At 45.9% G+C, this 12,667-nt stretch overlaps 1 protein-coding gene across 1 annotated transcript; it reads left to right on the top strand.

Moving 5' to 3' along the window:
• The first annotated feature begins 4,942 nt into the window (after positions 1–4,942).
• LOC119322150 (copper-transporting ATPase HMA4-like) lies at positions 4,943–10,697 on the top strand. The gene is made up of 9 exons (XM_037595644.1): positions 4,943–5,168; positions 5,729–5,989; positions 6,718–7,463; positions 7,687–8,158; positions 8,241–8,408; positions 8,858–9,112; positions 9,270–9,392; positions 9,465–9,950; positions 10,030–10,697. The coding sequence occupies exons 2-9, from the start codon at positions 5,732–5,734 to the stop codon at positions 10,462–10,464; spliced, it is 2,943 nt and encodes a 980-aa protein (XP_037451541.1). The 5' UTR covers positions 4,943–5,168; positions 5,729–5,731; the 3' UTR covers positions 10,465–10,697.
• The last annotated feature ends 1,970 nt before the right edge of the window (positions 10,698–12,667 follow it).

Genomic DNA, 12,667 nt, shown 5'->3' with positions numbered 1-12,667 from the left:
CGTTGCGATGACAACCCCGGAACCTACGCTATGATGATAGCAGCCTCGCGAAGATAGGAGTTATCCAGGTCAGCTATTCCTGTGGGAGATGGAGTCCCATAGACGCAGATGAACCCCAAACCGCTTTCGCCATCAGCCACTAGAAATCAATTGTTGTACTCATAGGCCAGAATGGTCTTGTACTACATATTATGTACCTTGCTTGGAGTTTCTGTATCAAGTTGGTGTCTCGCCAGCTAACAGTAATCCTGGGGCTGGTGAGCAAAAGGGCCATTTTCTGGGAAATTAATATCCCGAAAATCCGGTCCTGACATTACGTCTCGACCATTTCGAGACTCCTCGTCATGTCCCCGATCTCATCCGGGACTCTGAACTACCTTCGGTACATCAAAACACATAAACTCATAATACGGATCGTCACCAAACGTTATGCATGCGGACCCTACGGGTTCGAGAACTATTTATACATGACGAGACACGTCTCCGGTCAATAACCAATAGCGGAACCTGGATGCTCATATTGGCTCCTACATATTCTACGGATATCTTTATCGGTCAAACCGCATAACAACATACGTTGTTCCCTTTGTCATCGGTATGTTACTTGCCCGAGATTCGATCGTCGGTATCTTAATACCTAGCTCAATATCATTACCGGCAAGTCTCTTTACTCGTTCCATAATGCACCATCCTGCAACTAACTCATTAGTCACATTGCTTGCAAGGCTTATAGTGATGTGCATTACCGAGAGGGCCCAGAGATACCTCTCCGACAATCGGAGTGACAAATCCTAATCTTGATCTATGCCAACTCAACAAGTACCATCGGAGACACCCGTAGAGCACCTTTATAATCATCCAGTTATGTTGTGACGTTTGGTAGCACACAAAGTGTTCCTCCGGTATTCGGGAGTTGCATAATCTCATAGTCATAAGAACATGTATAAGTCATGAAGAAAGCAATAGCAACAAACTAAACGATCAAGTGCTAAGCTAACGGAATGGGTCAAGTCAATCACATTATTCTCTAATGATGTGATCCCATTAATCAAATGACAACTCATGTCTATGATTAGGAAACACAACCATCTTTGATTCAACGAGCTAGTCAAGTAGAGGCATACTAGTGACATTATGTTTGTCTATATATTTACACATGTACTAAGTTTCCGGTTAATACAATTCTAGCATGAATAATAAACATTTATCATGATATAGGGAAATATATAATAACTTTATTATTGCCTCTAGGGCATATTTCCTTCAACAACAAGTATTTCCCTCAGTTGTGAAACCAAGGTTATCAATCCAGTAGGAGAACCAAACAATACTATGTAAACGGTACCTCACACAAAGAACAAAACCTCGCAACCCAACACGTAAGAGGGGTTGGCAATCCCTCCTCGGTAAAAAGACAGATTAAATTGTATAAGTTTGGATGAATAGATCTGATGAAAACACAAAATAAAATATGCAAATAAAAAGTGTAGCAAGGTATTTTTGGGTTTTTGGAATAATTGATCTGAAAACAAAATGATAAAAATAGATCGGAAAGTAATTTGATAAAAGATAGACTCAGGGCCGTAGTTTTCATTAGTGGCTTCTCTCGAGAAAATAGCATACGGTGGGTAGACAAATTACCGTTGGGCAATCGATAGAAGATGAAATAATTATGACGATATCCAAGACAATGATCATTATATAGGCATCACGTCCAAGATTAGTAGACCAAAACGATTCTGCATCTACTACTATTACTCCACACATCGACCGCTATCCAGCATACATCTAGTGTATTAAGTTCATGGAGAAATGGAGTAATGCAATAAGAACGATGACATGATGTAGGCAAGATCTATTTATGTAGGAATATACCCCATATTGTTATCCTTAATGGGAATGATACATACGTACCTCGCTACCCCTTCTGTCAATGGGTGAGGACACCGTAAGATCGAACCCATCACAAAGCACCTCTTCCCATGGCAAGAAAAATCGATCTAGTTGGCTATAAATAATCATGCATATAAGAGATGAAAGAAGACTCAAATAATATTCATGGATAGAGATCTGATCATAAACTCAAACTTCATCGGATCCCAACAAACATACCGCAAAAAGTCATTACATCAAATAGATCTCCAAGAGACCATTGTATTGAGAATCAAAAAGAGAGAAGAAGCCATCTAGCTGCTACCTACAGACCCATAGGTCTACAGCGAACTACTCACGCATCATCGGAGAGGCACCAATGAGGATGATGAACCGCTCCGTGATGGTGTTAGATTGGATCGCGTTGTTCTGGAACTTGCGGCGGCTGGAATTGTGTTTCGCCTGCTCCCCCAGGGTTTATGGAATTTCGAGGGATTTATAGAGCTGAGAGGCGGTGGAGAGGACCTCCATGGGCCCCATGATACATCAGGGCATGTCGGGGGCCTCTGGCGCACCCTGGTGTATTATGGGCCCTATGGGCCTCCCCCCAGGTGATTCTTTGGCTCCCAAGTTGTCTTCTGGTCAAAAATCTCCAAAAAGTTTCATGGCATTTGGACTTCGTTTGGTACTGATATTCTGCGAAGTAAAAACAAGCAAAAAACAGCAACTGGCACTGGGCACTCTGTCAATAGGTTAGTCTCAAAAAATAATATAAAGTTGCTATAAAATGATTGTAAAATATCCAAGAATGATAATATAACAACATGGAACAATCAAAAACTATAGATACGCTGGAGATGTATCAGGGCCCGGGCGCATGGGGGTCCCGTGTGCACGGTACACACCCGTGCGCATGGGGTGCTACACCGGCCCGGGCCAGTGTGCATGGGGGTGCGCGTCTCATGTCCAGTAGCCTCCTGGGTGGCCCGTGTGCACGGGGTCGGCTGGAAGGTGCAGACTTGCTCCTTTTGGACGTCTTCTTCCTCCTTGTGGACTTGGGGTACTTCTCCTCCTCCTTGATGGTGTTCCTCAGCCGCTTGGTGGCGTTGGTCTTCGTACCTAATGACACATAAAGCATTTTGGTGAGGTAGCATCCAAGTTCCGTTCATGTCCATATCTAACTCAAGTAAGAGCGAGTTCACCTCGGTTTCAATTGCGCGTGCTCGAGCTCTTGTCATTGGTCCACGTGATGCTTGATGTGTTGGTATAGAGTCCATGGGGATGATGGAAGGATGCTTCGCATCAGGAGAGCAGGTGCCTCAGGAACCCTGTCGTTCGAGATCCTGCCCGGGAGAACGACAATAAGGTTTTTGGGGAGCGTCTCGACGCAATTGCTCCCGATCCGTTCGCCTCTGCTTCCACTACTTCCCTTGCATCGACCCCACGGCTGACGACGAAGTCGCCAAGAAGAGGCTGTCGCCGCTGCCGCCGCATTGGCTTGGCCAACCAGAGGGTATGACTCGTTCATCCCCTATTTGCTCGTACATGTGCTGACCGTATATATGTTGTTCATAGATGTTTCCGTTCTATGTATTGTACGTGCTCACATGCTTAGGTATCGGTATGAGATGCATACCGTATTTGTCATGTTTACTGTATACTCGCGGATTAGATTAGTTGGAAAAGTGCTAATATATCCAACACATGCAAGAAAAGTAATCCAACTTCTTATATTCTGTAAATGGTCAAAATTTCAACCATCGCATGCATATATTCAACCCCACAACCTATTCTTTGAATATTTAAGAACCTTTTGGGAATGAACCAAAAATAGGATAAGAGGCAACGCGCATGAAGATATGATTATTTTTGGGGTTAACAATTCCTTTTCGAAAGAGAAAAGAGAGAGGTGAAGGTGCCATGTGAGTTAACTAATACTCCCTTTTTTCCAAAATATATGGCGCGGTTTGACTTTTCTAGTCTTCGTTACATAACTTTGAATATAATTTTCATGTATTGTATATCTATAAAATTAGTATACATACGTATGAAATAAAATTATTTTGCAAGACAAATACGATGATGCCATTTATACATGTTCCATCCACATACTTTGATATATATTAGTGGTCAAAGTCGTGCATCAAAGGCCGTAAGAAGTCAATCGCGCCTTATATTTTGGGAAGGAGGGAGTACAGTACCTAGCTCACAACAATAAATGATTTATTTTATTTACCCAATAATAAATATAAATATTGTGCCATCCAAAGAAACTGTCAAAACCCTTTGTCATACTATATTGATTTTGTCAATGAAGAGATGAACTAAAAGTTTACCACCGATATGCTTACTTTCAAATCCAACACACGGTTATCTTGACAAATCCGTTTGTTGTTGTCCGCTCGTCAGCGAGTAGGTCACCTCGGAAAGGTTCTTCCGATGGATGCCCTGTCAAAAACATTTAATACAACGAGGCATAGTACGTGCCGCCAGTAATGCGTGGAATACACCGTGCAATTTGTATTCAAAGGCGTTTGAGAAATAAATGTGGTTTATTTGAACGGAATGTCAATTCTGCTTCGGTTTTATAGACGAGTTTTGACCGACTCCTTTCCTGTAAACAAAGGCCAAGAAGAATAAATGTGGCTGGATGTCCAATTCATACCCATAAAAGTCAACGGATGTTTGGGCCGGCTGATTGGCTCGTAGTACTCGGAAATGCCGTGATTTCTGTCTACAGGCCGGGCCCAAACCGAGTGTTGAAAAGGTGGAGATGTTTCAGAGGGGCATATGTGAGAAACTGGAAGACCGGCGGGCAAGAAGCGCAAAGCACGGAGGAGGATAGAAAAGGAGCGGCGAGAGCGACGGGCACCAACGACCCGACCCAGGGAATCCAAAACCAAATCAAACTCAAAACTCAAACGCTATCAAAACAAAAACAAAAACAAGAGACAGCCGCAAAGGCCACCGCGTTCCCATCCAAATTCCAGCAAATCCGAACGAGTCGTCAAATCAAAATTATACTACTACTACTACTAAAACAAAACAAACAAAGGGCTATAGGCGGGCAGAGTGCCCGGCCACCTCGCCCTCGTCGCCGCCTCCTCCAGTCCTCCTCCTCTTGCCGCGGGCGGCCTGCTTCACGCCGCCTCCTCCCGCGCCCCCGCGTCTTCTAGACCCTCCCCGCCCCTCCCCTCCCGTCCCCTAACCCCTCCACAGCCGCGCGCGCGTGCGGACGAACCCTAGAGCCCGCCGCAGCCTCTCCTTTGCAGCCCCTTCCGTCGCCGGATACAGAGGTAACCACCGCCACTGCCGCCGCCGCCGCCGCCGCCACCGCTGAGCTTTTTGGCTGTTTGTCTCGTGTTTTTTTTTTTCGTTCTCTGGTACGCGGTTCTGTTGAGTTGCCGCCCCAGTATTTTTTATTTTCAGTTTCCCTGTTAAATTTGGTGCTTCGAGCTGTTTGCGCGCGCGTCAGTGGTGGTTGTTTCTGAGACTTCAACACGGGAGTTCGTTTGGTTTGGTTTGGTTCCGGTGCGGAGCAAAATCTGCTGCATGATTTACGGGTAAAAAAATTCGTCGAGCAAAAACAATATCTCGCAATTTAACACGCCGTTATTTGACTGAAGATTGGGGGAAAGCAGCAGCCCTGGGCATTGCTAGCCACCTTGATTCTACCGTCTTCATGATCTGTCCAAACCGTAGGCTGTATTTCTGATGCATATTGCTGCCGCCACTCCGTTACATATATAGAAGAACAGTAGCTGCACTCCTTTAATAGGTTTCGATGAGTGACATGGACGTAAGTTCTTGATGCTCTGCTACTGCTATGATCTTGTTCTGACCAATTCTGCAACAGGAAATGGAGCGGAATGGAGAGAGCCATCTCAAGGAGCCGCTTCTCCACGCGGCCGATGGCGCTTCTCCTGCCTCCGCCAGGGTGTCCCCGCGCAAGGAGAGGACTACGAGGAAGGTCATGTTCAATGTCCGGGGCATGTCGTGCGGTTCCTGTGCCGTCTCGATAGAGACGGTGGTGGCGGGATTGAAGGGAGTCGAGAGCATCCAGGTCTCAACCCTTCAGGGCCAGGCTGTTGTTCAGTACAGCCCCGAGGAGACCGATGTAAGATTTCCTTCTGATGCTCTTGTTCTCATCGCTATTTTTTTCATTTTTCAATGTGGAGGTAGTTACTACTTACTATGGAAATATTTGCATGGTTGACATAAATGGGGTAAAAAGAGGGATGCGAAGTACATAGTAGCTTCTTGTGTCCTGTTGTTAATCCAAGTTATCAGTTTTGCTACATGAACTAGGGGCATATTTGCACATGTATTTAGTGTAAACGGGAAATGTTTGCTTTCAGGAGATGAATTTTGTCCTACAAATTCTGATTTAGCTGCCAGGTCAACTCTATCTCATCTTTCCCTTGATATTCAGTTTTAAGGCCCACACCTATGTACTACCAACTATTTTAGCTACCTTTTGTTGGTGTGGGCCAATCTCTTGACGGCGACTGCCCAATCATTGGACAGTCAAGAAATTGTCAGATCGTTTAGCTTATAAATGAATTGCCGAGGAACTATATCATCTCCACGATGGGTATACCTCGATTTAATATTCTTAGACAATTTTGAGCATAAATGAACTGCCAAGGAACAATATGACCTTTCTTTCTTAATACAGTGATTTTTTTTACTAGCAATTGTAGTAGATTTATATTTATGAGCATGCACTTTCAGTTCAGTAAACTCGAGTCTGCATTGATGCATTCTCCACAAAGTCATGACGAAAATGTTGCACCTTAGGTATAATTTGCTATATTTTCTCAGTTAAGATTATTGTTCTCACAGGCAAGAACCATAAAAGAAGCTATTGAGGATATCAACTTTGAGGTCGATGAACTCCAAGAACAAGAAATTGCCGTATGCAGGCTCCGGATAAAAGGAATGGCCTGTACAAGCTGTTCTGAATCTATTGAACGGGCACTTCTGATGGTACCTGGAGTTAAAAAAGCTGCAGTGGGGCTTGCCCTAGAGGAAGCCAAGGTGCACTTTGATCCAAATATTACCAGCCGTGATTTACTAATCGAGGCTATTGAGGATGCTGGATTTGGAGCTGATCTCATTAGTTATGGGGACGATGTGAACAAAATGCATCTAAAACTTGAGGGTGTGAGTTCTCCAGAAGACACCAAACTCATTCAATCGGTACTGGAAACTGTAGAGGGAGTGAATAATGTTGAATGGGACACATCAGGTCAAACAGTTACAGTTGCATATGACCCTGATGTCACTGGTCCACGATTACTTATTCAGCGCATTCAGGATGCTGCAGAGCCCCCTAAATGCTTTAATGCCAGCTTGTACTCACCACCAAAGCAAAGAGAAGTAGAACGCCACCATGAAATTATGAGTTACAGGAACCAATTTCTTTGGAGTTGCCTCTTTTCAGTTCCTGTGTTCCTGTTCGCGATGGTTCTGCCCATGCTCCCTCCTTCTGGAGATTGGCTGTTTTATAAAATCTACAACAACATGACGGTAGGTATGCTACTGCGGTGGTTGCTATGTTCTCCAGTTCAGTTCATTATTGGTTGGAGGTACAGTCTCAACCTGGCAACATCTTGATGTTGATTCCTTCTCTCTGAAAAAATGTTAAGCTCTTTTGTTTCAAAAATGCAATTATATAAAGGTATCATGCTGTTTGGGAATGATAGAAGTACTGCAAAAGTTGTCAAACGATGCTGCTTTACAATTTCTTCACTGCAATCTTATGCTACAGCATGTGTCTTACGTATTTCACTTTGTATTGATACTTGTCAGATTTTACGTTGGAGCTTACCATGCACTGAAGCGAGGGTACTCTAACATGGATGTGCTGGTTGCTTTGGGAACAAATGCTGCGTACTTCTATTCTGTGTACATTATTGTCAAGGCACTAACATCAGACACGTTTGAAGGACAAGATCTTTTTGAAACTAGTTCGATGTTGGTATCTTTTATATTGCTGGGAAAATACCTTGAGGTGGTGGCAAAGGGGAAGACATCAGATGCTTTGTCAAAGCTGACAGAACTTGCACCAGAAACAGCTGTACTTCTCACACTGGAAAAGGATGGAAGTGTCATTTCAGAAGTGGAGATCAGCACCCAGTTACTTCAAAGAAACGATTTCATTAAGATTGTCCCTGGTGAAAAGGTCCCAGTTGATGGTGTTGTCATCAAAGGCCAAAGCCATGTTAATGAAAGTATGATAACTGGGGAAGCAAGGCCCATTGCAAAGAAACCAGGAGACAAGGTTGGTATTTTTGGATTCTGATTGCCTTATCTGGTGTTATTTATCATGTACTGCCCTGATGCTTCAATTATCCTTTTTAAAGGTTATTGGTGGTACTGTAAACGATAACGGTTTCATAATTGTTAAGGCCACCCATGTTGGGTCAGAGACGGCTCTATCACAGATAGTCCAGCTAGTTGAAGCTGCTCAACTTGCAAGAGCTCCAGTACAGCGGTTGGCAGACAAGATTTCACGGTTTTTTGTTCCAACTGTAAGTTATCTGTTTTTTTTTCTCCTGCTATGTTGCTCTGCATCGTCTTTTGCATAATCAGAGCATGGTCAGAAACTGCCTGCCTACTCATGTGGTTCATAATTGGTTACAGTAGTAGTTTGTTGGTATCAAAGTTATGCAAACGTTATGTACATGGTCAGTATGAGTAGTCAGCCCAGACTCGGCGTATGTGCTACCGGCTACCCGGGTTCTACTGTATACTCCGGTAGTGAACTTGTCAAGATCAAATTTATTCATTTGATTTGGTAAACTAGCTAGTTTAACTCTGTTCTTTTCCGTGCCGATTAGTTTTCCAGCAGTAAACAATAGGTTCATTGTGGGAAATCATACCCTGCTTGATACGTGCAAATGTTTCAGTATTATCTTGCTGTCAGGTCATCTCTTGAGAGAAAACCTGTCTCATATTGATTGTTTCTTCACGCTTTAAGGTTGTGGTGGCTGCATTTCTTACATGGCTTGGCTGGTTCATACCCGGGCAACTTCACCTCTACCCTCAGCAGTGGATTCCAAAGGCAATGGATAGTTTTGAGCTTGCTCTGCAGTTTGGAATATCTGTCCTAGTCGTTGCATGCCCGTGTGCTCTGGGATTAGCTACCCCAACTGCTGTTATGGTTGCTACTGGAAAAGGTGCTTCTCTAGGTGTTCTTATCAAAGGTGGCAACGCACTTGAGAAAGCTCACAAGGTAATCTTGAGACTTTTTGTGCTAGCTTATGTGTGTGTGTGTGTGTGCTCGTGCGATACAGACTCCAGTGTAAGGAGTATGTTTTTCTTCTCCATATAAGTTCTACTGTGGTATTCTAACACACACTGGACTACCGTTTTGATCTCTCTGTTTGCAGATTAAAACTATCATATTTGATAAAACTGGAACCCTGACTAAGGGTAAACCTTCTGTTGTTCAAACAAAGACCTTCTCCAAGATACCACTTCTAGAATTGTGTGATTTAACTGCCAGTGCTGAGGTTGGTTTTTTCTCCTTTTTTGGGGGGTTTGGCTCTAATTTCCTCTAACTTGAAAAATTGTGACTTTGTCAGGCAAACAGTGAGCATCCTCTATCAAAGGCTATTGTTGAATACACAAAGAAGCTCAGAGAACAATATGGATCTCCGAGTGATCATATGATGGATTCCAAAGATTTTGAGGTGCATCCAGGGGCGGGGGTCAGCGCGAATGTTGAAGGCAAGCTGGTTTTGGTTGGGAACAAAAGGCTCATGCAAGAATTTGAAGCTCCGATGAGCTCTGAAGTGGAGGAATACATGTCTGAAATGGAGGATCTTGCGAGGACCTGTGTGCTTGTTGCTATCGATAGGGTTATCTGCGGAGCTCTTGCCGTGTCGGATCCTCTGAAGCCTGAGGCAGGGCGTGTCATTTCACACCTTAGCTCAATGGGCATCACAAGCATCATGGTGACTGGCGACAACTGGGCTACAGCCAAATCCATAGCAAAGCAAGTCGGGATCAGCACCGTATTTGCTGAGATCGACCCAGTTGGAAAAGCCGAGAAAATCAAGGACTTGCAGGTACAGCCTTTTCCCTTCTCTGCAGGGATATATACCTGGCATTACATTCTGCATTCCTGCTTACTCCATTCCCGCACAGACGCAAGGACTGGCGGTGGCGATGGTGGGCGACGGGGTAAACGACTCGCCGGCCCTGGCCGCAGCGGACGTGGGCATGGCCATCGGCGCGGGCACGGACGTGGCCATCGAGGCTGCCGACATCGTCCTGATGAAGAGCAGCCTGGTGGACGTGATCACCGCCATCGACCTCTCGCGGAAGACCCTCGCCAAGATCCGGCTCAACTACGTCTGGGCCCTGGGCTACAACGTCCTGGGCATGCCGATCGCCGCTGGCGTCCTGTTCCCTTTCACGGGCATCCGGCTACCTCCCTGGCTCGCCGGAGCCTGCATGGCGGCCTCGTCGGTGAGCGTCGTCTGCTCGTCGCTGCTGCTCCAGCTCTACAAGAAGCCGTTGCACGTCGAGGACGTGCCGATACCAGCAGGACCCGGCGATGGTGGCTCGAACCTGGTGTGAGGAGCACGCGCCCGTTCTCGCGGTGCTACTGACGAAACTGTTGCTGTCAACGTTAGTGGGCTGCGGCTAATTGCTGGCATGCATCAAGCCTTGAACTGACGCGGATTGAAAACGTGTGGCCCTCCTGATTGATTCGTGTGCATATGTAATTTCACGCAACCATTTTCCTTCCTTTTTGTGCGGAATGATTATTTTGATAATAATATGGGAGGTTCATCCTTGAAACGGAACTATTCATCAGATTGTTCCATCATTGACCAACGCTGACTCTCAAAACCGATACTTTATTTGTGCGCAGACTGTTTGCGGACACTGATGCGTGAGTCGACCATTTAATCATATACCCGTATGACATTTCAAAACTGATTTGAACAAATTGGATGATATTCATGTAACCAGACGATTTTCATTTAAACTAGACTGAATTCATTACTTATTTTTTTTAACATATTTTAACTAAACAAAAGCGTCTTATTTTTTCTACATATTTTAACTAAACAAAAGCGTCCGAAGGTTAACTAGTCTAAATCTTCACCGGCCATGAGCAAGCATCCGTCGGCCTCCAAGTCCTTATTGTTCCCCTTTGTGTCCCTGTCTGACGGCCGTGAGCCACGGGAAGTGAAGCTGCTGTCACTGGCAAGGAAGAGTAAAACATGGGACATGGATTCCATGCCCTACTCCTTGTCGGAGTGGAGGTGAGTTTGACGATGAATGTGGACGAGCCGGCTTCGTGGTCGAAGCAGCTAGGTCGACTCGGCGCCAATGAGGAATAGTTGTTGGCATGAATGACACGCAATTGCCGGCGCATGTGGTTGCGGGTGCTTGGGCATCCGAGGCCGACGCAACGCACGGGTGTTGTGCGCTGTGCGGTGCCTCATAGAGCGCCTGCTACTCCTCGTGAAGTTCGGGTCTTCCGTCATGGCCTCCTCGCTCGTGAACTCATCATAGATCTGGCGCTCCGCCAGCTGATGATGCGCGAGGAGGTTGAGGTTGTAGCGCTGGTCCTCCTGCGCCTGCCAGAACGCTGACACCGGTTGCGGCGCCGGCTGCACCTTCCCCATGACGGCATTGAAGTGCGTCTGCGCCTGCTCCATGGTGAAGTCGGCATGGACCGGCGCGGGTAGGTGTTCTGGCTCATCGCCAGAGGCCTCCTCAATCGTCGGGCCATCACCGGAGACCTTAGACGAGCTCCCCGGCATGCCGGCCTCTATCTGCCGCATACAGCGGCCCTGCCAGCCGGCCGCAAGGGCGACTATTTCGTGATTTTGCTTTATTGTGAGACTAGCCCACAATGCGCTAGAGCTCGCTGTCATGGTGAAGGTGGTGCAGTGAGGAGGAATACGAGCACAGGTGGTGTGACCGACGTGGTCAGGTATAAATAGCAGGCACCCGTCGGACCAAGCGATGAGTGTTTGAATAAGGGCACCCAAGTGGGTTTCTTCGCCGGTGCGCCTTGTTTAATGTTGAAAGACGAACGAACAGGCGGCCCCTTTGGAATGCGGTAGATAGTCGTCCCGTCCCGACCAGTCTCGTTGCTTCGACATTGAACAGCCGCGGAGACCGGGCACGACACGCCTGTTAAATGTCGTCATGAATGCTACGCTGGCGCTTTGAGTGAGGCTTAACGTCATGAATGCGCGGCAACCGCTTCGCGCGGGAGAGGGCGCTGACACGGAGAAGTTTTCGGGTGGGCCTAGGGTATCTGATGCATCCGTGACAACGGTTCAGACGCCCGCAAAGCCCCTCTAGTTTGTAGGGTACCGCATTGGATGGAAAATCACGTCCGGATGAATGCGGGCGGTTTACAAATTCGGTCCTTAGCGGCCAAGATAATATTCATAACGGTTTGAAAAGAGTTTGGGAAGGTTTTTATTGAGCATTGCAATAGAGTCTAATTTGGTAGCTCATGTGCTAGCACATCAGGGTTGTGTTGATCCACCGGCGGTGTGGCTAGACGCTCCTCTGATTTTATCTCTAGCTTTTTAGCAGACGATGTAACTATTATTTGATGTGTTTTTTTTTTGCATCGAAGATAACTATTATTTGATGTTAATAAAACTAGCCATGAAAGCCTTTAAAAAAAGATTTGGCAGCATTCATGATAGTATTTGACCGTTTTGTTTCCACGTTAGCACTTAGCACTGGATATGGTATCTGCTTTTGCCGCATGTTTTAGAGTCAACCAGTAGTCCCACTCACAAAA

This window comes from Triticum dicoccoides, chromosome 6B (genome assembly GCF_002162155.2).
Source record: "Triticum dicoccoides isolate Atlit2015 ecotype Zavitan chromosome 6B, WEW_v2.0, whole genome shotgun sequence".
NCBI lineage: Eukaryota > Viridiplantae > Streptophyta > Magnoliopsida > Poales > Poaceae > Triticum > Triticum dicoccoides.
Note: the sequence above shows the minus strand (reverse complement) of the source record. Positions and strands in the feature narration are given on the sequence as shown.

What these genes read in the sequence shown, in the direction of transcription:
- LOC119322150 (XM_037595644.1), top strand. Translation starts at nt 5,732, where the DNA reads ATGGAGCGGAATGGAGAGAGCCATCTCAAGGAGCCGCTTCTCCACGCG. An exon ending in CAGTTCATTATTGGTTGGAG is followed by an intron (nt 7,464 to 7,686) that starts GTACAGTCTCAA and finishes GATACTTGTCAG; the next exon opens with ATTTTACGTTGGAGCTTACC. An exon ending in CACGGTTTTTTGTTCCAACT is followed by an intron (nt 8,409 to 8,857) that starts GTAAGTTATCTG and finishes TCACGCTTTAAG; the next exon opens with GTTGTGGTGGCTGCATTTCT.